At 40.9% G+C, this 25,651-nt stretch overlaps 1 protein-coding gene across 5 annotated transcripts in view; it reads left to right on the forward strand.

The window, feature by feature from the left end:
- scube2 (signal peptide, CUB domain, EGF-like 2) overlaps window positions 1-25,651 on the forward strand; it is a 159,145-nt gene that overhangs the window by 6,093 nt on the left and 127,401 nt on the right. For all 5 annotated transcript variants that reach the window (XM_048545799.1, XM_048545800.1, XM_048545804.1 and 2 more), the window contains exons 3-4: window positions 1,734-1,859; window positions 22,555-22,689. In XM_048545799.1, the coding sequence (XP_048401756.1) occupies window positions 1,734-1,859; window positions 22,555-22,689 (261 nt within the window). The remainder of the gene's footprint in view (window positions 1-1,733; window positions 1,860-22,554; window positions 22,690-25,651) is intronic.

Below are 25,651 nucleotides of genomic sequence, written 5' to 3' on the forward strand. Positions count from 1 at the left end.
ACTACTTATAGTTTTACTGAAAAGAACGGAGAGGGGAGGTTTTCAACTGTTAGACAGCTGTTGCTAGCCTGAAAAAAAACAAGTGACTGGTGGAGGAAATTCTAGTGGGGACCTTGACACTCATTTACATACCTTCTGCAGTTTTCCACAGACTTGTAAATGAGTAGATGGCACACTCACCCCAAGCAAGTGATGGGCTGTTTAAAGATGTACGTTGACTGCTGTGCCTGCTGGATGTTCATGATGGAATGGAATGAGTTTAGAAAGGTTCATTTTTCTCAGTATTTCAGTGTTAAGTGGCCCAGCTGATTAACTTGCATGAGACACAAACATGTGAGCAAGAAACAAGAGTAAACCCCTCCACCATTCACTAAAATCAAGACTGATTTGATTTTAACCTCAACTGTACATCCCTGTTTATTTGCAATAATCTTCCGTTCCTTTGGTAATCAAGAATATGTTTACCTCTGGCTTAAATATAATTAAAGATTCTGTATCCATTGCCTATTGAGAACGGGTATTCCAGACACTTTCAAAGATAGATGAAGGCTACTCAGAAAGAGCCTCAGTTTTTGAAAAGACTTTTGTGAATGAACCTAATATGTTTCCATATCTCTGTGTGTTGAGCATCTATACGGTATTATATCCCAAAAATGAATATTATATTTTAGGCTACCACAACTTAAAGATGAAAATTTCTCCTGACCCCACAAAAAGTTCTAATCTGCTGTTGGATAGCCCTCATGCACCCCTCCTTCGTGCTGCACTTGGCCAACAACTGGCAGTATGCAACAGCTCGCTGATAAACTACAATAAACCTATGAGCTTCTGAGGAACAATATTTTGGTCACCATAGCTCACGGGTAAAATTTAGGCTCAAACCTTACGTTTACAATCTTTAGTTAAAGTGACAATCATAGAACAGTTCTTATTTCAGGTCCAGGTGATGTGACACACTCTTGGTCACTTCTTGGGTATTTGCTCCAAAAAATATTCAACTGTCATTCAGTAAAATATTGAAAGTAAAAGTTATTTACATTTTGTGGAATGAGTTTGTGGAGAATACACACTTTGGATTAGCTCTAATTAGTGTCTTGTGGGATAATGTATGTCATAATTACTATAATAATTTTTCAATTTTAAAGTGGTGCTTTAACTTTTTTAATGCAATATTTATTCAATGACTAATAAATTAAGTTCATTTTGTGATTAAACGACATGAAATAAATTTGCCAAATGATCTTGTGATTAAAATTTGAATTGATTCTCCGTATACTGTTCGTTGTTGTATTTTAAGCTGGTGCTAGATTGCTAGATTAGATACTCATGAAATAGATAAATAAAATGTTCGGCTTTCACTTTTAAAAGGGACGTGGTTGGTTTCCTGTCATCAACAAGATATGTTGTTACATGTATATACTTCTACATATCAGAGGAAAGCAATTGGATGAGCTGATTAGATTGCCTTCTCTAACCTAAAATATGTTTCTGAGGTGACTAGTTAGGCACAGAAATACGTTTGAAAGCTTCACATTCCCAAATTACTTTTATCTTGGTTTTGTGCCTACTTCAATGTTAAGTGACAATATTTTTAAAAAAGTGAATCTGTGGGTTTCTAATTGAGATTAATATGGCTAAAACTGCCTTTGTAAGGATTTGCAATTTTTGGTTGTGCTGGTGTCTTTTTTTAACAGAAACCATCCATCATTCTGTTTTGTGTTCTATACCTTTAGACATTGATGAATGTGATAATGAATACAATGGAGGCTGTGTACATGAATGCATTAACATTCCTGGAAACTATCGTTGCACTTGCTATGATGGATTCATGTTGGCACATGATGGACACAATTGTTTGGGTAAGAAGAATCAAATGGCAGTAAATTTGATATGTAGAGAAAATAACATTGAAAAATTGCTTTGCAAATGGTGCAATTATATTTTTTCATATTGATACTATGTGGCAATGTAAGTTATGTAGCATCATTTGATCTTAGATTCTATTCTTGGTATGAGATTTAAATTAAATATGTTTGAGTAATTAAAACTAAAAGATAAAATGAATTTTTCTAAGCAAAATGTGGAGATAAATATTCTAGCTTCATTTTCTAAAGTCTAGTTATACATGAATGAAAATGAAGAAATCGTTTTGTTTAATTATCTGACTGATTCTTCAAAATGATAGTAGTTTTAAATTATTTGAGAGGCATCAGTGTTGAATTCAGTGAAAGGACTTTGTGATCAAATAAGGACCAACAGACTTATTGTAACACCAGATTTAGACCATTCTTGTGGAATTTAGTTGTTGAAGAACACTTCTAAGGCCATGGCTGCATTTAGTTTTCAATTGGAATGTGAAATGCTAGAGAATGTACTGAACTGCCTGGCAACCTAGAGAAACACAATGGGCTCTTTTGCTCCATCATCTCTTGTGAAGAATACTTTCAAAAGAGTTTGTATTGTCCTCATTTCTGTTAAGTTAAACAGATTTTCAAAGCTAAAGGTTTGGCTTTGTTTCACGGGAGTGGGAACAAAGATTTTGTTTTCATTAAAATTTCTTAAGATGCACTTTACAAATAGTCCTTCCAAGTCCAGGAACATAAATGACTAATTGAGTATTCAGCCTTTAATCTACTGAAAGATCCAACTTTTAGCTTTGGTAATTTATGCTCTTAAACATGAAACATATAAATTAGTTCAGTTAAGCTAATGTTGAGTTTGTCCTGCCTTCTCTTAAGCAGAATTATTTCCAAGTGGTTTATGTTGCATACGTTGTGTTTAATAAAATATCACCTGTTTTTCATTACATTAGATGCAGTATAAAGATTAGCATAAGAAAAAGGTCTCCCCGGTTCGCTTGAGGAGGTTCTGTGTCTTATTTGAAATTAACTCCTGACCCAACAGTTACAATGTTGAAACTGAAGTGACAGCTTGCTGATGATTAGCTTTGAGCCCATTCCACTGTTACCATATAGCACTGAGCTGGGTCAAGTTGGTATACATAAATATGCCTGCATCATTTCAAGGGAATTAAAGGAAAATTGGGTTCAGGCAAGTGTGTTTCCCATTTGATTCAAAAGACAAATTTAAAAGACAATAATGTCTGATTAAACAAGGAATTAGAGAACCAGGACTTAAGTTATGCATAGTTGCATTTAATGGTAAATTTAAGCTTGTTTCAGTTTTCTCCCCTTCTACATTACCATTTCAGCCTCCTTCATAAGTCTGCATTTCTCTTAGCCAAAATAATAGGATGGTCCAGACAGTTGACTTTTTTCTGACCACATGCAATTAATTCAGGAAGACAGGACTGTTTCGTTTGCAGATTTCTTCCATAGTTGCAGACACTTTGTAGCATCTAAGGACATTTTCAGATAAATCTGTCCTGACTTAATAAAATAAAAAATCATTCCCAGTTCTGCAAAATGCTGGTCATGGCGATGCCTGGGCAGTGAGACTGAGTAGATGATAGGGAGGCAAGAGCTCAAGCAGGTCAACATTGCTTCCTGTTATGGTTTAGAAATAGTTGAAAATAATAATAACTTTTGGCTTTTGCTCGGTTAAGGTTATTTTCTTTAAGTAGCATTGTATGTACCTTTAGCTGTTGGAGTGATTACAAAGTGTGATGTTGCATCTTTAAAACCCCTTGTCACTTCTTACTTCTTTGGTTTGCCTTCTCAGCAGTTTGATTTTGATAATTTTGTGTGTGTATGTTAAAACTATTTTTACATATCGAGGTATATCTTCCTTCATTCATTTAACAAAAATATTGACATTGCTTGATGTGGGGTGGGATGCTGTTTGGAGGGTCCGTGTGGACTTGATGGGCCAAATGGCCTACTTCCACACTGTAGGGACTCTGTGATTTTAGAAACATCATGTCACACATGTCTACTTCTTACTGACATGAGTGAGTGGAAAAAATGAGTTGTCCAGATTATGTGAAATATCAGAACCAAGCAGTGCCACTTATATTTACTGTTTAATTGAGACAGCTGTGATAAGCAAATTTGGTGGGCAATTTGAATACATGTCAGCGGGAAGGAAACAGTCACTAGTACAATGCCTACTCTTTGCCTTAAATCTGGCTGTGTCTAACACGTGTATTTCTTCTTTTGTCATCAGTATTTGATTACAGTAAAATCTTTCTCCATGTACATCTATCTTAGGCACTTTGTTAGTGAATATGCTAAAAATGTAATGGTAATGTTTGATAAAAAGTGCTTACATGAATGATATATTTACATGTCTTTTGTAAAGCTTAGAGAGGTATATTGAAAAATATATATTTTGTTATCTTTGAGCTTAAATGTGCTTGTTTTTAATTCAGTCCTTGCTGGTTTGTATAACTGTTTTCTTGACACTTTAGTGTGGGCACATTTGAGACTAACATAGCTTTCTGTTGATCCCTAACATTTTCAAGTGCACTAAGCATAGAATAATTTCTGGACAGAGGGCCTCAGTTTGGCAGTATGACCAACTAGCAGACATAACTTTTGCTTCAGTAAGTGAGGTAATATACATACTGCAGGTACCCTCTAAACCCCCTATTTGCTTGTCAATTTTTTACTCCTATCATTCCCTCTCTTTCTGATTTTATTGTACAGGTGATAGCTCTCTATGATGTGTAAAATTGTGCCATGTTTTGGTGTACAAGATTTGACCAGCTCAGTGGCTTGGGCAATTAGAATCGAGAATCATCAAAACTTCCCTTTTCGTCGGTACACTTTTGGACTCATCGCAGCTAATCTGTGCAACAATTGCTATTCTTAATGTGCAGAAGTTCCAGTTCCATTTTCAAATCAGCCTATATAGGATATCAGGAATACAAGACAGCAGCATGATAGAGGTTGCTTTTGTGTAGAGGACTGAGACAAGAGTCACTTGTGGGGGATGGTATATAGAGCCCCTAAATAATAACCACATGGTAAGATGGTGTATAGAGGAAGAAGTACTGGGAGCTTGTCAGAAAAGTCTGCTGCTAATCAGGGAGGCATTTACTGAACATATCAACTGGAAAAATCAAATGAGCATAGATGGCCTCGGTGTGGAGTTCATAGGACATTGTCAGAATAGTTAACAAAGTGAACATCGGTCTGATTAAGAGTGAGTCTGGAGAAATAATAATGAAAACTAAGGAAATGACAAATGAACGAAGCAGGTATTTTTGCTTTGGTGTTCATAATGGAGGGTGAAGGTGACATCCTAGAAATGCTGTGAGTCAAGAAATGAAAGGAATGGAGAAATTCAACAAAATTATAATCACTGGGGAAGCAGTATTGGTCAAACTGTTGGAATTGTGGGCTGACAAATTCCTGGGTCCTCATGAACTACATCACATGATCTTAAAGAAGTGAGATGGTGAGATAATTAATAAAGAGGTTTTGATTTTCCAAAATTTCTTTAATTCAGGGAAGTTTCTGTTGAAATGGAAATTAGTTAATATAAACATGGAGGGACAAAGAAAGCAGAGAACTACAGACCTTAATTACAGAGCTTAATATCTGGCTTGGAGAAGGTGATTAAAAACTATCATTAAAGATGTTGTAGCACAGCTTTTGGAGAAGTTCATTAATTAGGCAGCGTCAGCTTAACAAGGGGTAGGCAATGGCCTAATGGTATTATCTCCTAGACTATTGATCCAGAACCCAGCTGAAGTTCTGGGGACCTGGGTTTCAATCCCACCATGGCAGATGAAATTGGAATTCCAAAAAAAAGTCTGGAATTAAGAATCTACTGATCACGATGAAATCATTGCCGATTGTTGGAAAAACCCATCTGGTTCAGTAATGCCTTTCAGGGGAAGAAATCTGCCACCCTCACCTGGTTTGTCCTACATGTGACTCCAGACCCACAGCAATGTGGTTGATTCTCAGTTGCCCTCTGAAATGGCCTAGCAAGCCACTCACTTGTACCAATCACTACAAAGACTGAAAGAAATGGAACTGGACGAATCACCTGACATCGACCTAGATACTGGAAGAGACAATGGCAGAAACAGCCCTTTGGATCATGCAAAGTCCTCCTCACTAACATCTGGGGGTTAGTGCCAAAATTGGGAGAGCTGTCTCACAGAGTGGTCAAGCAACAGCCTGACACAGTCATACTCACAGAATCATACCTTACAGACAATGTCCCAGTGACACCCAGTTTGGGTTCCGCTAGGGCCACTCAGCTCCTGACCTCATTGTAGCATTGGTTCAAACATGTACAAAAGAATTCCAGAGGTGAGGTGAGAGTGACAGCCCTTGATATCAAGGCTGCATTCAGCTGAGCAAAACTGGAATCAATGGGTATCAGGGGGCAAATGCTCCGGTGGCTGGAGTCACATGTGACACATAGGAAGATGTTCGGTTGTGGGAGGTCAACCATCTAAGCTCCAGGACATCTCGACAGGAGTTCCTCAAGGTAGTGTCCTAGGCCCAACCATCTTCAGCTGCTTCATCAATGACCTTCCCTCCATTATAAGGTCAGAAGTGGGGACGTTCGCCAATGCCTACAAAATGTTCAGCACCATTCATGACTCCTCAGACACTGAAGCGGTCCATGTTCACATACAACAAGATCTGGATAATATCCAGGCTTGGGCTGACAGTTAGTAAGTGACATTCATTCGCTCCCCACAAATGCCAGGCTATGACCACCACCAATAAGAGACAATATAACCATACTTTCCCTTGACATGTTGTTACCATCGCTGAATCCCCCACTATCCACATCCTGAGGGTCACCATTGACCAGAAACTCAATTGGACTCACCACATTAACACTTTGGCTGCAAGAGCAGCCCAGAAGCTGGGAATACTGCAGTGAGTAACTCACCTCCTGACTCCACAAAGCCTGTCCACCATCTAGAAGGCACAAGTCAGGAGTGTGATGGCATACTCCCTACTTGCCTGGTTGAGTGCGGCCCCAACAACACTGAAGAAGCTTGACACCATCGAGGACAAAGCAGCCCACTTGATTGGCCACAAACACCCGCTCCCTCCACCACCGACACTCAGTAGCAACAGTGTGTACTATCTACAAGATGCACTGCAGAAATTCATCAAAGATCCTCAGTCAGCGCCTTCCAATCCCAGGACCACTTCCATCTAGAAGGACAAGGGCAGCAGATGTATGGGAACACCACCACCTCCAAATTCCCCTCCAAATCACTCACCATCCTGACATGGAAATATATCACTGTTCCTTCACTGTTGCTGGGTCAAAATCCTGGAATTCCCTCCCTAAAGGCCTGTGGGTCAACCCATTGCAGGAGGAATGCGGTGGTTCAAGAAGGCAGCTCATCACCGCCTTCTTAAAGGCAACTAAGGATGGGCAAGAAATGCTGGCCAGCCAGTGATGCCCACATCCCACAAAATGAGTAAGAAAAAACTTAGTTTTATGAAGGAGAAATTATATCTGACCAACTTATTGGAGTTGTTTGAACAAATAATGTACTGTGGATAAAGGGGGGCTGGTGGATTGGCTATACTTAGATTTTATAGATATTTAATAACTTACCACATTAAAGTTTATTACAGAAAATAGAACTGAGGTAATGTTTTGACATGAATGGAAGATTGGCTACCATTAAGAAACAAAGTAGGCATGAATAGGTTATTTTCTGTTTGGCAAGTTGTAACAAATGGTGTGCCACAGGGATCAATGCTGGGGCCTCAATTTCTGACCATTTCATTTAAAGACTTTGGTGAAGGAACCAAAAGTATAGTTGCTGTATTTGCTAAAAACTCAAAAATATGTAGGAAATTAAGCTGTGAAGAGGACATAAGGAAGCTGCAAAGAGATATATGTAGGTTAAGTGAATGGGCAAACATCTGGCAAATGGAGCTGATGTGAGAAAATGTGAATTTATCCATGTAGGCAGGAAAAATAAGAAAGAAGCGTATTTAAATGGTCAGAGATTACACAACTGTGGAATGCAGAGACCTCTGAATATCCTAGTACAATCATAGCTAATACAGCAAGTAATTAAGCCATTTGGCCCAGTGAGTCTGCAGCGACCCTCCCAAGAGCAACCCACCCAGACTCAGCCCTGCACCCTGTAACCATAACTCTGCAATACTGTAAGGGTTGGAAAACCATTTAATCAGGACATTCATCCATTACCTTTTGCCAGAATTGCGTTCTATCTCCAATAGCTGATTGATCTTGCGCAACCAAAGTTTGTGTGAATCTCATAATGTACCACTGTCTATTTAGTAACTGAAAGGAGTCACAGCACTTTGCAATAGCTTTTAGTTACAGACTCCTCTCTTTGGCTTCCAAGTTGGCGCCCAGCTGTAAAACACCCACTTATATTCTAGAAACTTGTCCCTGTTTTGTTTGAGGAAGAAATGTAGGCCAGGATGGCAAGAGTAGAACTCCCCTTGGTAGAGTAATATGGTTACTTAATGTGTATCTGAGAGGGGAGACAGAGTCCTAATCCACAGTACACCTCTTCCCAAGACAACAATGGACTGAGAAAGTATGTTAGCTCAGTTGGCAGAATGGCTGGTTTGCTGAAGCTAAGTGAGACCAATAGTGTGAGTTCAATCTCTGCACTGATGAAGGACTCTCCTTTTCAACCTCTCACCTCACCTGAGGCCTGGTTAGGTTAAACCATCATCTCCCTCTCTCTAATGAGAGTGATCCTCTGCAACTATGGAGACTTTACCCTTAACGGACTGGACTGAAGTGTCAGCCTGAATTATATGCTTGTGCATCTAAGTATGACTTAACACTACAACCATTTGCCGAGGAAGCTGCGTGAAATAAGCTGGGTCCACTGTTATTGTAATTTACATGAATGATTTGTATGAGAATATAGGAAGCGTGGTTAGTAAGTTTACAGATGACACCAAAATTGGCGGTATAGTGGATGGTGAAGAAGCTTATCTAAGAGTACAGTGGGATCTTGATCAACTCATCCTGTGGGCTAAGAAATGGCAGATGGAGTTTAATTGAGGTAAATGTGAGATGTTCCATTTTCGCAAGCCAAACCAGGGCAGGACTTGCACAGTTAATGGTAGGACCCTTAGGGAATGTTGTTGAACAGAGAGACCTGGGAGTGCAGATACATAGTTCCTTGAAGGGGACATCACAGGTAAACAGGGTGGTGAAGAAGGCATTTGGCATGCTTGCCTTCATTGTTCAAAGAATTGCGTTCAGGTTTTCGGATGTCATGTTGCAGCTGTGCAAAGCATTGGTAAGGCCACATTTGGAGTACTGCAGACAATTCTAGTTGCCTTGCTACAGAAAGGGTGTCATTAAAATGGAAAGGATGCAAAAAAATTTACAAGGATTTTGCCAAGCGTGGAAGATTTTGAGTTATAGGAAGAGGCTGGATAGGCTGAGACTTTTCTTCCTCCCGGAACTTAGGGGCCTGAGGGGTAACCTCATACAGGTTTATAAAATCATGAGGGGCACAAATAAAGTGAATTGCCAAGGTCTTTTCCCCAGGGCAGGAGAGTCCAAAAAAAGAGGACATGGGTTCAAATGAGAGCAGAAATACTTAAAATGGTCCTGAAATGCAACTTTTCCATGCAGAAGGTGCTGTGTATATGCAGTGAGCTGCCGGAGAAGGTGGTGGAGGTGGAGGCGGGTACAATTACAGCATTTGAAAGACATTTGGATGAGTACACAGATTGGACAGGTTTAGGGAGATATAGACCAAACACAGGCAAATGGCACTAGTTCCATTAGGGAAACCTGGTCAACAGGGATGAGTTGGGCCGAAGGGGCTATTTCTAAGCTCTATAACTCTATAACTAAGCCCCCTAACCCGGACACTACAGGGTAAGTTAATATGGCCATTCCATTCTTTAGGCTGTGGGAGGAACCCAGAGCACCTGGTGGAAAGCCATGCAGACACTGAGAACATGCACATTCCATATGGATATTCATCTGAGGCTGGCATCAAACGCAGGTCCCTGGCACCTCTGGGCAGCATTGCTGACCATTGAGCCATTGTGCTAATCTTCTAACAATGAAGCTCTTACAGATGGTTATAGATTTTGTGCTGTTGAATCAATGACTGTATAACTCAATGCAGAGCACAAACAGAACACTGGAGATTCCAGATCTATATAGCCTTGTACCCTACAATGAAATTGTGAAGCCATAGAGACAGTGTACTTCCAGATATTCCAGGCAATGACCAAAGGATCTGACTACAGTAAGGGTGCAGTGCTGTTTAGGCATTTAAAATCTTCATGATTTCACAAAGAAGCACAGGGTGTGATTTTACTGAACCATTTAATTTTTTGGAAAAACTCATTCATAGGATGAGGTGTTGCTGGCTGGCCCAGCATTTAATACCCAAAGGGCAGTCAAGAGTCAACCACATTTCTGTAGGTCTAGAGAAACAGGTTATCCAGGTAGGGATGGCAGATTTCCTTCTTAAAATGAACCAGATGGGATTTTAAGACAATCAACAATAGTTGCATGGTCACCATTAGACCAGACTAAATTCCAGATTGTTATTGAACTCAAATTTTATCATCTGTCATGGCAGGATTTGAACCTATACACCAGAGGATTAGCCTGGTAGTTCAGATTACTAACCCTCTGTACCACTGCTTCCTGAAATGATTGTGCAGGCATTTTGGTTAATTCTTACAGCTAAAGAGACAAAGAGCTGTTTGGATGATATAGAAGGGCACCCCCTCCAATGCCGATTTGGCTAACAAACATGGGAGAGAAAGTTAATAATGAGAAATGAGTAAATTCTCAGTCTAGAATCTGAGGATGTCGAAATGTATCAAGAAGAGATTGGCTGACCTGAAAGAAGTTGGTAAGTTAAGGCTAAAATATAGCTATCCATATTTGTTCAACAAGGCTTTCCATTGAATGTCATAGAATTACAGAGTCTTCAGGATAGAGATAACACAGATGGGCTACAGGGACATTTATGCCTCACATACATCTCATCCCATCTCTTCCATTTAATCCTTTTGGCATATTCTGTTCCTGTTAATTTAAAACTGCTGTTTGTGTCTGAATGCCGCATTTTTACCACTCTGGGTGAAGAATTACGGATTGAATTTAAATTTATTGCTAGCTACCTTATTATTCATGCCCCATAATTTGGTGCCCCTGCAAGTGAAAATGACTGCTGTACGTCTGCTTAGAGTCTTTCATTGTTTTAAAAACCTTTATGATGTTGTCCTTCAGATACGTTTAAGGAAAGTGACACTGACCTGTTTAACCTTTTCTGATAAGTGTCCCATCTCAGTTGTGGTATCGCCCAGGAATACCTTTTCTGCAGCCTCTCCATTGCCTCTGTGTCCAATTTAAAATATGGAGACCAGAACAGTCATATGATAATTATAGTGCAGGAGGAGGGTATTCAGATCATCATATTGATGGAGACTTTCTAGGAGAGCAACTTAATTAGTGCCACTCCTCCATCTTTTACCTGTACCCCTGCAAGATAATTATCCAATTCTCTTTTCAAAGCCATCTGTGAAGTCTTTTGTCCTGCGCTATATTTACTTAGTATAAGAGCAAAATACTGTGGATGCTGGAGATCTGAAATAAAACAGCAAGTGCCGGAAAAATTCAGCAGGTCTGACCACGTTTGTGGATAGAGAAGCGGGATTAATGTTTCAAGTCTAATAACTATTCTTAATGTCAGTGGACCTGGCATGAGTAAAACAGCCATTTGAATGGTTAATATGTAAGAAGTTATAAACTGTCATACATAACTCACACATGTAGCTCCACAGAAGTATTAAAGTGGGAAAGTTGTGTCCGTAGGACAGACAGCATCTCACAGGACCGCGTGTCATTCTCAGCACTTGCGCTAAGCGAGGCAGAGCTACAGCACCCCCAGAGGGTAAAAAGAATGATCTTGCTATGTTAGCCGTATAGGTCATCAATGAGAGGAGCAGGTGCCCATGGCAGATGGATTGCTGCTGGCTGCATGGAGAATGTGTGCTTCTCCTGCTGTTCCTCGTGATTTTGAACTTCTTTACAGAAAAGGTTGTCATTTAAGTAGGATCATCTATTACACACTTCAGACTAAATTACATCCTGTTCAAGATGTGGCTGGGTACAGAGGATTTCCCTATCTGAAGCTGGCAGAAACATGTGTGTGGTTGGCTGCACCACAGTATACCAAGCAATATGTGGCATTGCAGCAAATCCCACAGTGCAGGGTAAGGAATGATCAGGTTGCTGATTTACAAGTTTCAGAGTCCAAACTTTAAGCAATTTCCTTGATTGGACCTCAGGATGTTGTGTAATTAGGTAGAGAGAATTTGCAGAAATCACTGTTGCACAGAGGTTCAGCGCCAGCAGCCTTGAAATGATTGGAATATGTGCTGCTGAAACTATATTGTCTACATGAGAGCCACTTCACGGAAGCAGACTCTTCAGTCCAACCAGTCAATGATGACCATGATCCCAAACTTATCTAGTACCACCTACCTGCTGTTGGCCCATATTCTTCCAAACCTTCCCTATTTATGTACTTATCCAAATGAATTTTATACCTTGTAATTGTACCCACATCTTCTACTTCCTCTGGAAGTTCATTCCACATTCAAGCCACCCTCTGTTAAAAAAAATGTCTCTCATGACTTTTCTAAATCTCTCTCCTCTCACCTTAAAAATGTTCCCCCTAGTCTTGAAGTCCCCCATCTTAGGGAACTGCGAACCATGATTAACTCTATCTATAACCCTCATGTCGCATAAACTTCTGTATCTTCCTCTCAACCTCCTATGCTCCAGTGTAAAAGTCCCACCCTATTCAGTCATTCTTTAGAACTCAAACTTTCCATACCTGGCTACATCCTGGTAAATTGCTTCTGAACCCTCTCCAGTTTGGTAATATCCTTCCCATAACTGACTGACCGGATCTAGACACTGTATTCCAAAAGAAGCCTTACCAATGTCCTGTACAACCTTACCAGTGCCTATACTCAAAGAACTGAGCAATGAAGACATTTAAAATAACCCAGTAAGTTGTTGGTCTTCACAAATTGAACTTATCTAATACCCCATGCAACTGACACCAGATGGGTGTGGATGTAGGAAGCATAAGCTAGTACGATAAGTGAATAGTTAATCAATTTCCTTGGCTCATTGGTTGGGGGGTAAATTATGGCTAGGCTACCCTCCCACACCGTCCTCTCAGCACTGGGCAATCAGCCTATATTGTCCATTAAATCTTGATTCTTTGTGTCAGTCTCCTAATAACATTGAGGCAGCACAATGGAAAAGAACACACTGAATGTGGTGGTCTGTTATAATACGTGAACAACATGTACTGTTAAGATGGATTAATACGTAGATGAGCCACTGGGGCACAGTATATGATAGACTGAATTTTGCAAAAAATTAATTAAGTATCAGCTTCATTGATTTTCATGGAGAACTTCTCTCCATGAGCCCTAATGAATTTTCTCATGCAGTTTTACTCTGTTCACCTCATGACATATGCACCACACCTTTAAGGCACTCTACTTGCGTTGTCAGCTGCTCACCAACAGATGAAGTACTCGCCCCTGCTGGAACTTTGTGGGGTTGCTGGCACCCATGTTGTATTTAAAGGCCGGCGGTGCACCAGGGAAGTTCTGTCACAGCCAGGAACCACATTCACAGTGCACATTTTGGGACGAAATGAAAAAGAAAAGTTTCTGAAGGCACTCATTGCCATGGGTGACACTTCATTGCACGTACAAGTCTGCATTCTTAATTGTGTTGCTGTTTCACATTATCACCTGTCTGAGCAACACCTATTGTAACCACAGCTATGGGAATCAAGCCACAAAGGCTACCTCTTCAAATGCCATCTAATGGAAGGCTACAGCTCCCTTGTGAATAGCATAGCATCTTCTTATTCATTTTTCATTCAAGGATGTGGGCTAACATTTATTGCCCATCCTTAATTGCCCAGAGGATAGTTAAGAATTAACCTTATTGCAATGGGTCTGGACTCAGATACAGGCCAGAACAAGTAGGATGACAGTTTTCTTCCCTAAAGGGTGTCTGTGAACCAGATGGGCTATTCCTACAATAGGTAATGGATTAATGGTAATCATTAGGCTCTTAATTTCAGATTATAATCGAATTCAAGTGCCGTCACCTGCCATGGCGGGATTCAAAACTGGGATCTCTGGCTTAATAGTCCAGCTGTAACACTGCTTGGTCATCATATCCCCCAGTCATTATCATCATTGCTGTTCACAGATTGGTCATAGAATCATAGAATCCCTACAGCGTGGGAACAGGCACTTTGGCCCAACAAGTCCACATCGACCCTCAGAGCATTCCACCTAGACCCATTCCCCTATAACCCACCCAGTTTACACATCCCTGAACACTATGGGCAATTTAGCATGGCCAATCCAACTAGCCTGCACATCTTTGGATGGTGGGAGGAAACCAGAGCACCCGGAGGAAACCCACACAGACATGGGGAGAATGTTCAAACTCCACATAGACAGTCACCCAAGGGTGGAATTGAACCTGGGTCCCTGGCGCTGTGAGGCAGCAGTGCAAACCACTGACTATTGAGCCACTTGTGAAACATTGCAAATTGGGAAGCCTTCAAATGGTTGAGAACATTCACTTTTATTGAACAACCGCAAAAGTAAAAAAGCAAGCAAAAAAAGATGGGTTGTTTGCATTTTGAGTTGCAAAAAATTGATAGTCAACTAGAAATTGCTGCACCCAGCTCACATTTATTAGAAGTGAGTGTCAATTAAGTCATATCTGGCTTATTGCACCTGATACCACAGTGCTCCCTCACGCTGAAAGTGATGTTCTTCTTGCTTAATATCATCTTCCTCCACAGAAGACTGTTGCCACTTTCCTAACTATTTGGCATCTATCGTATCCCCTGTCTGTCTTCTCCAGTTGCGAAGAGTCCTGCATATAAGGAATTTGCAGTGCCCTCTATCTGAAGTGTGTTTTAAGGCATCCCCAGACCTATCCATCCTTCAAGAGGCCTTTCACCTGATCCACCATGGCCTGGGTGGAAGAGTGAACAACATTGTATCTACGTTTGACTGCAGTCAGGGGGTGCATGATGAAATCTTCAGCCATGGTTACAGATGTTTGCTGTTGTGTATCGATAACTGTATTTGTAAGGCATCCAGCCCTTGAAGCAAAGCAAAATGTGAGTCATTAAAAAAAAAGTTGTTGCTGGAAAAGCTCAGCAGGTCTGGCAGCATCTGAAGAAAAAAATCAGATTTAACGTTTTGGTGATCCTTCCTCACACCCTTCTGCAGAAATGTGAATGCTGTTAACGATGAAGGCATCATTGCAGCTTCCTGGGTGCCTGGCACAGGCTTTAAAGATGTGGTGCCAATGATCACAGATGATTTGTACGTTAATGAAGTGGAACACTTTTCTGTTGAAGTCTGCTGTGTTATGGAATGGTACTCTTAATGTGACATGTACTGTCAAAAACCCTTTGAACCTGGGTGAAGTCTATGTCGATAAGTCCTATAGTGTCTGGGCTGTAGCACTGACCTTGTCACCAGAAAAAAGGTGATGTGTGCAATATGCCATAAGTTGCATCAGTAACAGCCTTAATGCATTTTTGAGTTAAGAATTGAGAGCTCCCGCACAGGTCCCCAGTGGGTCCTTGGAAACAGCCAGTTGCATTAAAGTTTAGTGTAGCTGGCACCATGATGGCCACTGGTAGGATAGCTACGTAGCCATTCAGATCATAACAGTGACCAGCTCAGCAGCCAGCAGATATTATAATTTTGTGATTGGTCCTGGGATATCCGTTGTTTGCAGCAACACTGTGCCTTTCTCATCTGGAAAAAATGGCTTTGAGGATGATAGACTCTTAGGATCCTGTACATACAATGGTGAGACCACTTTTGGAGTACTGTCTAATTCTTGTCGCCTCGCTACAGGAAGGATATTATTGAATTGGAGAGGGTTCAGAAAAGATTTACCAGAATATTGCCAGGAATGGAGGGTTTGAGTTATAAAATAGACTGGATAGGCTGAGTACAATCAGAAGGAGATGTTCTTTGATACCAGGTTCATCAGTTGTTGAAACATATAGTCTACATACCTAGCACTCCCTAACAATGAAACTTGTATAACATGTTGCTCATTTGTATCGCAGGCAAATGTGTTTTTGGCTTAATGGTATCATTCTGTTAGCAAAGAATACCACTCATGTGATAACATCATTAGACTTCAGGCGGCTTTTGAATTAGCTGACCTTTCAGTAAAAACTTGCCAGATCTTAACAAAGAAATTTGGACTCTCTTTTATTAATAAATTTCTGGGAGCGTTGGATGTCTGAAAATGTTTTTAATGGAAAGTAACTCGTGTGCATTCTTCTGTTTGCATCAGTTTAAGAATAAGGGATACAGGATTTCCTGGAAAGCATAGATGAACGATTAGTGTTCAGAGGAGGTTCTGTCCCCTGCCGCAACTTCTTGAACTTCTGCCTCCCATTTATTCTTCTGAATGCATGTACCTGATTAATAGGTGTAATGGGTAAGTTAGGTTAATCAAGACTGAAGTAGTTCATTGAAGGTACATTGCGCACTGAGTTTGTTTTGAGGGTTTTTTGGACCTTGCTTGGAATGTATTGCCAAGAAATAGCACATGACTATAAAATACCTTGAGTTTTTAAGGTTTTGGAGTAGATTTGTAGCTCAGGTTGTGGGTGTTGAGGTTGGTTGGCTCGCTAAGCTGGTTTTCTGTTTTGCAGATGTTTCATTACCATGCTTGGTAACATCCTCAGTGCAGTCTCCTTTGAAGCATCAGTGTGTTTTCCCGCCTCGTGTTTAAACTCTGGGGTCCGTTGAGATGGAATACCTCACTTCTGAGTTTCCTCTGTAGCAAAATGCACATGGGGTTGAGTTCAATGTATTTCTTAATAGCCTGCTTTGTGGAGTGCCATGCTTCCGGGAATTCTTGTACTTGTCTGTGCCCGGCCTGTCCCAGGATCTTGGTGTTGTCCCAGTCGAAGTGGTGGTTCTCCTCGTCCATGTGGATTGAGAGGAGTGAATATTGGTCATGTTTTTTTGTAGCTAGTTAGTGTTCATGTTGTTAGCTTCCTTCCTGTTTGTTCAATGTAGTGTTTCTCGCAGTCTCTGCAGGCGTTCTTGTAGATGACATTGGTCCTGTTCACAGCGGGGAGTGGGTCTTTAGTTTGGGTGAGCAGTTGTGATGCTGTTCATGTAGGCATCTTCTGAACCAGTTCTTTGGATGTCCATGTCTCAATGTTCTATGTTCTATGCCAAGAGAAAGGGGCTAATGAATATCCAAAGAACTGCATCAGAAGATGCCTACACGAACAGCATCAGAAAGATACTGCACGCCGTGACACACTCATCACACTACTCTGTATCAGGAACACGTGGGAACTCACCACAAGACTTCTACGACTGCAGGGCATCAGAGTGGCACACAAACCCACATCAACCCTATGACAACTGCTCACCCGAACTAAAAATCCACTCCCCACCATGAACAGGATCAATGTCATCTACAAGAACCGCTGCAAAGACTGCGAGAAACACTACATCAAACAAACAGGAAGGAAGCTAATTACACGAACACCAACTGGCTACAAAAGACATGACCAATACGCACTCATCTCAATCCACATGGACGAGGAGAACCACCACTTTGACTGGGACAATACCAAGATCCTGGAACAGGCTAGGCAGAGACAAGCACGAGAATTCCTGGAAGCATGGCACTCCACAAAGCAGGCTATTAAGAAACACATTGAACTCGACCCCATATACATTCCACTACAGAGGAAACCCAGAAGTGAGGCATTCCATCTCAAAGGACCCCAGATTTTTAAAACCAGGCAGGAAAACATACTGACGCTTCAACAGAAACTGCACTGAGGATGTTACCAAGCATGGTAATGAAACATCTATGAAACAGGAAGCCAGCTTAGCGAGCCAACCAACCTCGATAACTTCAATGAGAGATAGTAGGAACTGCAGATACTGGAGAATCCAAGATAACAAGGTGTAGAGCTGGATGCACACGACAGGCCAAGTGGCATCATAAGAGCAGGAAGGCTGATGTTTTGGGCCTAGACCCTTCATCAGAAATGGGGGAGGGGAAGGGGGTTCTGAAATAAATAGGGAGAGAGGGGGAGGTGGATAGAAGAGAAGATAGGTGGAGAGGAGACAGACAAGTCAAAGAGGCGGGGTTGGAGCCAGTAAAGGTGAGGGTAGTTGGGGAGGTAGGAAGGATGTAGGTCTGTCCAGGGGGGCTGGACAGGTCAAGCGGGCAGGATGAGGTTAGTAGGTGGGAAATAGAAGTGCGGCTTGAGGTGGGAGGAGGAGATAGGTGAGAGGAAGAACAGGTTAGGAAGGCAGGGACGAGCTGTGCTGGTTTTGGGATGCGGTGGGGGAAGCGGAGATTTTGAAGCTTGTGAAGTCCACATTGATACCATTGGGCTGCAGGGTTCCCAAGCGGAATGAGTTACTGTGCCTGCAACCGTCGGGTGGCATCATTGTGGCACTGCAAGAGGACCAGGATGGACATGTCGTCTGAGGAATGGGAGGGGGAGTTAAAATGGTTTGCGACTGGGAGGTGCAGTTGTTTATTGCGAACCGAGCGGAGGTGTTCTGCAAAGCGGTCCCCAAGCCTCCTCTTGGTTTCCCCAATGTAGAGGAGGCCACAATGGGTACAACAGGTGCAGTATACTAACATGTTCTTCCTCTCTCCCATCCCCTTCTCCCACCCCAAGCAGCACCCCTGTTTCCTACCTACAGGCCTTATCCCGCCCTCTTGACCTGTCTGTCCTCCCTGGACTGACCTATCTCCATCCTACCTCCCTACCTACACTCACCTCTACTGGCTCCATCCCTGCCTCTTTGACTTCTCTGTCTCCTTTCCATCTATCTTCTCCTTTATCCATCTTCTATCTGTCTCCCCCCCCCCTCCCTGATTATTTCAGAACCCCCTTCCCCTCTCCCGTTTCTGATGAAAGGTCTAGGCCTGAAACATTAGCCTTACTGCTTCTATGATGCTGCTTGGCCTGCTGTGTTCATCCAGCTCTACACCTTGTTATCTCAACAACTTCGATACTTTGAGTTTCTTGTGGTAGGACTGACTCTTCTCTAAGGGTCATCAGCTCCTCACTGGACATGGGATATGTTGATCCTTTGTCCTTGACCTCTTGGCATGTGAGTCCTGTAAAGGTAAAGACATCTGCAGGGAGTTGATGGAGTGGAACGTTGTGGTGACATCCTGAGGGAAAGCAGCTTCAAAAGTAGGTGCAGCAGCTTCTCCATTTGTACTGGGAACAGAAACTGGGGCAACAGGCTTTGTGGAATCAGAAAGCTTTTGCAAGCCATTAGGAGAAATGATCAACTACTTTGAAAGCTTTTTGGAATCTAATTAATATTGACCTTTCCAGGTAGTTGCCCAAGTTCTGTAGCCTGTCATTTAGTGCTTCTAGATTGTTGTATTCACCTTGTGAAATTGGGGAAGATTATACAAGTTCTTGAAGTTTCCCTCTAAGAAATAGAATGCCTCTCTGATCTTGGTGCACTGGAGGTCCCTTCCTTTTGCACCACCAATTTTCTTTAGCTCTATACACAGATCTTTAAGAAAATGCAAGGAGTTTGTTGATTTCTTCATCACCAGGGTAGAAACCATTCATGCACCATCTATAGTTGCTTTCTATCCTTTCTTCTTGGCTGCAACTCAAAAACTCTTTACCAGCATTCTTAAAACGCATTCTAATGTCTATGTATTTATGACCGTGTGTCTGCAGCTCAAAGGGCTTTCCTTTTCTGACAGCATTAAAACAACCCTGGCTAAAGACATGGTTGACATTCTCTCTGAATATGACTGTGCTGCGTGATTCTCTTGTGATTTCTTGGTCCCGTGAACCAAAATGCTGAATGTTGATCAGTTACTCAAAGTTAGAGGGCCAGCACTTCCAAATTCATGCACCTCCCAAGCCTCTAGTGGTAGAGTCATAGAGCCATAGCCTTAAAAGTTTGAAGCACAGAATAGCACCCTTTGGCCCACTGAGTCTTTGCCGGTCAAAACCAAATACCTATCATAATCCCATTTTCTGGCACTTGGCCTGCAGCCTTACATGCCTTGTATAATAAGTGCACATGTAAATACTTCTTAAACGTAATGAGAGATTCTGAATCTACCACCATTTCGGGCAGTACAGTAGAGTGTAATTGAAATCAAGATTCCAAACTTGCTAATCTTTGTTCTTTTGCTACCCCTGTTTTGATCCTGTCAACTGCTATTCACTCTGTTTGTCACTCCACTGTCCCTGCTCCCAGTCACTTCTCCTGACTCCTGGCCCTTTTAAGGGATTTTCTAAAGGCCGCTTCTGGCACCACAATAGTTCAGTGTTCACAGTCTCTTCTTTCCTGAGCTGTCCAGAGACACCAAGTAGGTGTTCACAGCATGGCAAGCCTACGATAATAAGGGCTGAGATCCAATGTGGGGTCTATTTTGGGTTTATCTATTAAGACACAAAAATCGTGTCCAGTGTGTCTGTAAATAGACATTGTCAAACCTCTAGGCTAACATTCTCGTCTTGGTTCTATGGAAGGTCATGAAATCCTTAGAGCTAAGACTAAATTGGATCAGAGGAGAGTGGTTTGAGGAAGAGGTTAATGAAGAAAATCAAGAATTCGGAGTTTTCTTTTCTCTCCACATTGATGGGTAGTTAATGGTGAGATTACAGATGAGGTCAAGCCAAATCTGCCGTTGGCGGCTCTGAGGAAGGGTCACTCGACCCAAAACACTAACTCCGATTTCTCTCCACAAATGCTGCCAGACCTGCTAAGTTTTTCTGGCAATTTCTGTTTTGGCCCCAGCCATTGGTGCACTGAGTGTGGTCATATCTGTAACTCCTTGACTTGAAATGGGGCGGAATTTACTGCCCTGTCCATGATGAGTGTGGCAGTGGGGTTATTTAACTAGCAGGAGGGTGGTAGATAGCAACATTGCTGCCTTGCTGCTATTTTCCTGGTTGGGAGTAATGCCACAGCAGCTATTACCTCACTTCCTATGGCTGTCAGCTCTTGAGAATGGTCATTTGCTGTGCAGTTAAGCACCCGAACTGTTCTTGAATCGGCAGCCCTTCTGAAACAGCGGTGATGCTAGGTTCTTGCTGGCTCCACAGCCGGTGAGTGAGACGTGTTATTTTATTACATGTTACTGAGTGAGGCTCAGGGCTAGCAATGACTGGAAAGAGAAAAGGTAAGGAATTTGTTGGGGCCAAGGGCTTTGATGGTGGAGATGAGAGAGGAAGTTGATTTATCTGTATATTCAAATAGCTTTTGTCAGTGAGGGAAATAAGTTTTTGGTGTAAATGAAAACATATGGTGAACCCAAGACTGCTATATTTACCATAGCAAATGGATGCGTAATGATCCAAAGATTTTGAGGTCCCACTCAGTACCTGCTTAATGAATTCCAGCCTTTTTCTTTGAATTAACTGATTTGAAAGTTGTCAATCGTTGCTGTACTTTATTTTTCATTGATTTCACGTTAATTATAATGACAAGCATTATAAGGAGTCTTGTGGCACAGTGGTAGTGTCTCTGCCTCTGGACTAGACTTCAAGAACCAGCTGTGCCAGAGGTGTGCCAAAACATAACTGGGCAGACAGATTGAGAATGTCTGTAATAAATATTATTTCCATGACTTAGTTCGGGACAATATCATGAAATGTTAAAATCTTTGTATGGTTATATTATGAATATTGCATTAAGTTTATCACGGATTTGTGGCAGTAAGAATGATGTCTGGTTTCATATAGTTCACCTTCAGATTTAGTTAATTGAACTGTGTTTGTAGATTGCCCCTCAGTTTTAAGGATTACTGAGAATTCGGGAATTTCCCTCAGTTAACTGAACCATTCCAGAAGAAAATAATCCTGTTTTATAGTTTTGAAACATGGTTAACTATGATGTATATTACAGAACTACAGGTACTTAGTTATAGTTTTGTCAACATTTACAAAAGCGTATACTGCAGAGGCAATGGTTACGAATCACTGTTTTACTTGTTATATGGACGCATGAACTTCTTTTGTAAAGTAAATAATGTATGTAAGAAAAATGTAAGTGTTATTTTACTTATTAGTATATTGATGTTAGCTAACTGAGCATAAAACATGGTTTGAGCCTGGAATTTTACCCATCCATAGGATTTCTCACCCCATTAGACAGTGCATTTTTTGAATGTGCTTTTGGGTCGCTTCTGATATCAGTATTTTTGTAAAACTTTTTGTCCTCCACTTTTTGCTGTTCATATTTATCTTTAGTCTCACCGTATTCTCTTCTGGATTAACCCTCCAATCCAATAACTACTATAGTTCATTAGATTCATTATTCTGTCTTATTGCTATCAGACAGATTGCCTCTAGAACTGCAGGTTATATGGATAGAAAATTCAATCCAAATTAAAATCTACAATGTCTGAAACATTTGTTGCACTTTTAGTTTTAAGGCAATGATTCATTTCAGGTGACAAGTTGATTTCAGATTCAGGAGTTAATTCAGTATTATTAAATCAGAGCTTTTAATAAATTACAAATGGGTGCTTAAATTATTCTACATTTTTTCCCTTTAGATGTGGATGAGTGTGTATTTAACAACGGCGGTTGCCAACAGACCTGTGTAAATACGGTGGGTAGTTATGAATGTCAATGTAAAGAAGGATTCTTTTTGAGTGACAACCAACACACCTGTATTCATCGTTCAGAAGGTACGTTTACCATGAAACCTTGTCTAACAATGTTCCTTCTTTGTTATTGTAATTGGGAATTAAATATATTGGTAATCATTTCACACAATATTTATTGTAAAAAGCATTAGTACTACTGAATATTATTCAAGTAGATAATAACAGGACAGTTGGAACTTTGTTTCAGTTCTCGGAATCCTGTTTATCTACTGCAGTATTTACTTGGTTAAATTGAGTTAAATACATGTTTATACAAACTAAATAAACCGTATGAACTTCTGTGTTATGATATATTACTAAAAAGTTGATAATAGTTGTTTGATGGGTGATATTCTCTAAATTCTAGTCTTTCATCCATCTACTTTTTCATGTTTTTTTTTGTCAGCGGCTTATTGATATGTGTGCAGTGCACCTCGACTTCTCCTCCATAAGCTATTTGTGCATTATCTTATATGTTATCTATCTGCTCGTTATTAAATTCAGACCAATCATCTCAATTATCTCTCATCCTCAGAAATTTAAAATGATAGAATTCCTTGACCCTCCCAATCTTTCTTTCCTTCACCATTGTTCTGGACTTCCATTTACCCTGATTTATTCATCACTGCTTCATGATTCCCACTTGTTGAAAACTGAGTGAATTCTTACATTGGCTGTTTACTCTTTAATGAAGTTTCTCAGTTTATTTTCAAGAAATGAAAATCTCCTACTCAAAACATGAGTAATTAGGACAGCACTGGATGGGTGCAATTTCAAAACATAATAGCAGCTTGATTTTCTAAAAATCTAACTGTTTAAATGAGGTTTTCTGTCAGTTTTTCTCCTTCTATCTCTATTGATTTCTTCGTGGGAGGGAAATCCCTGGAAATAAGTTGCTTTTGAGTATTGCCTCTAACATAAAAGTTATTCATATGTTGCCCAACTAGTTGGCTGGTTGGAGTATCATAACTGGATCTATACTTTACCAGAGACCTCTTGCAGGATCTCTAGATAAAATGAGCACTAATCTTGGTCAGATTTCCTACCCATATCCATGGGCCCTGGTCAGTGGTTGTACAGTTATGGATAACAATTTTACCGTTGTTTGAGAAGGGCTAGTTTAGTGCTGATTAATACATTGAACTTTAACGCTCAAAATGACCTTCTATTGCCATATTAAGGTAGATGGTTATCAGCTGCATTCTGCCTTTTATTCCAACATAGTATGGGAAATATTGGACATTATGACCTTTGTGTAGTGTAGAGTTACAGTATTTTGGTTAATATACTCTTCAAAATTGCATAAATGAGCAATGAGAAAAAAGTTCTGACTCTGGTAATACCCTGACAACTCATTGTCCTTGATAGTGATTTAAACAGCTTTGTTTATTCAAACAATTTTTCAATTCAATAAATATATTTAACACAATATTCCATATTTTAACACATTACTGTCTCAAAGTAGTCTCTGATGTTCTAAAACCAAGGCTAAATGCAACCTTCCCCTAGGTGTTCAAAGTTATGGCAAAGATCTGTAGCTCGCGTTGTGGATGAGGTTGTTGATTTGCTCACTGAGCTGGCTTATTTTCGTTTAGATGTTTCATCACCATCCAAGGTGACATCAACAGTGGAGCCTCCGATGAAGTGATGTTATTCTACTCTCCTTGGAATTTATACTGTATGGTTTGTGATGGTGAGTAGTGTCATTTCTGTATTTGATCTGTATGGGTTTGTATATGGGGGCCAATTCTGTACCTCTAGGAATTCCTGTGCGTGTCTATGTTTGGCTTGGGCTGCTATGGTTACTTTGGCCCAGTTAAACTGATGGCCTTCATTGCCTGAGTGTACTGACATTAAGGAAGTTCCTTGCCCCATTTTGCTGCTAGTTGGTGATCATGTATTCTGATGGCTAGTTTCCTTCCTGTCTGTCCGATGTAATGTTTGTGGTACTTGTTGCATGTTATTTTGTAAACTGTGTTGGTTTTGCATGTTGTGGGAATAGGGTCTTTAATCCTTGTAAGTGTTTGTCATAGTATGGCTGTGGGCTTGTGTGCTGCCATTATTCTTAGTGGCCTTAGTGGTTGCTGTGAAAAATCCTCAACTTCCACAGCAACCTCCCCAAACCCCACAAACAAAGCTGCATTCGAACACAATTTAAACAGGCCAGGACACACTGCAACACCCCGGAACTACGTGAGAGAGGAAGACCACCTGTGCACAATTCTTGTTATAAGTGGATATCCCCGCAACTTCATCCACAGATGCCTACTAAACAGATAAGAGGACTCAGTATGCCTTAACATAGTGGCCACACTGCCATACATCAAGAACATATCAGGACTGACAGCCAGAATTCTACGACCGTGAGGAATCATGGCGGCCCACAAGCCCACAGTCACTCTATGACAAACACCTATAAAGATTAAAGACCCTATTTCTGCAACATGCAGAACCAACATGGGTTACAAAATACCAAGCAATGACTGTCACAAGCATTACATCGGACAAACAGGAAAGAAAGTAGCCATCAGAATACATGAACATCAACAAGCAGCAAAACGGCACGATGAACTCTCCTCTGTATCAGTAAACTCAGGCATTGAAGGCTATCAGTTTAACTGGGACACCCGTAACCATAGTAACCCAATCCAAACATAGGCATGCACGGGAATTCCGAGAGACACGGTTCTCCACCTGTAATGCAATCAACAAACACAGTTGGACCCCATATACAAAACCATACAGATCAAAACTGGAAATGACACTACTCACCATAATGGACCGGACAGTATAAATTCCAAGGAGAGTAGTATAACATTGCTTCATTGGAGGCTCTACTGATGATGTCACCTAGCATGGTGATGAAACATCTGAATGAGAACAAGCCAGCTCGAGCAAGTCAACAATATCAATCTTCCCATCATGTTGAGGAGGCGAAAACAATGAAAATGGATGAGGCTGCGTTGTTGCTAAATTCTTGCACATGTCTCCACCTTTGAATATT

This window comes from Stegostoma tigrinum, chromosome 17, assembly GCF_030684315.1.
Source record: "Stegostoma tigrinum isolate sSteTig4 chromosome 17, sSteTig4.hap1, whole genome shotgun sequence".
Taxonomy (NCBI): domain Eukaryota; kingdom Metazoa; phylum Chordata; class Chondrichthyes; order Orectolobiformes; family Stegostomatidae; genus Stegostoma; species Stegostoma tigrinum.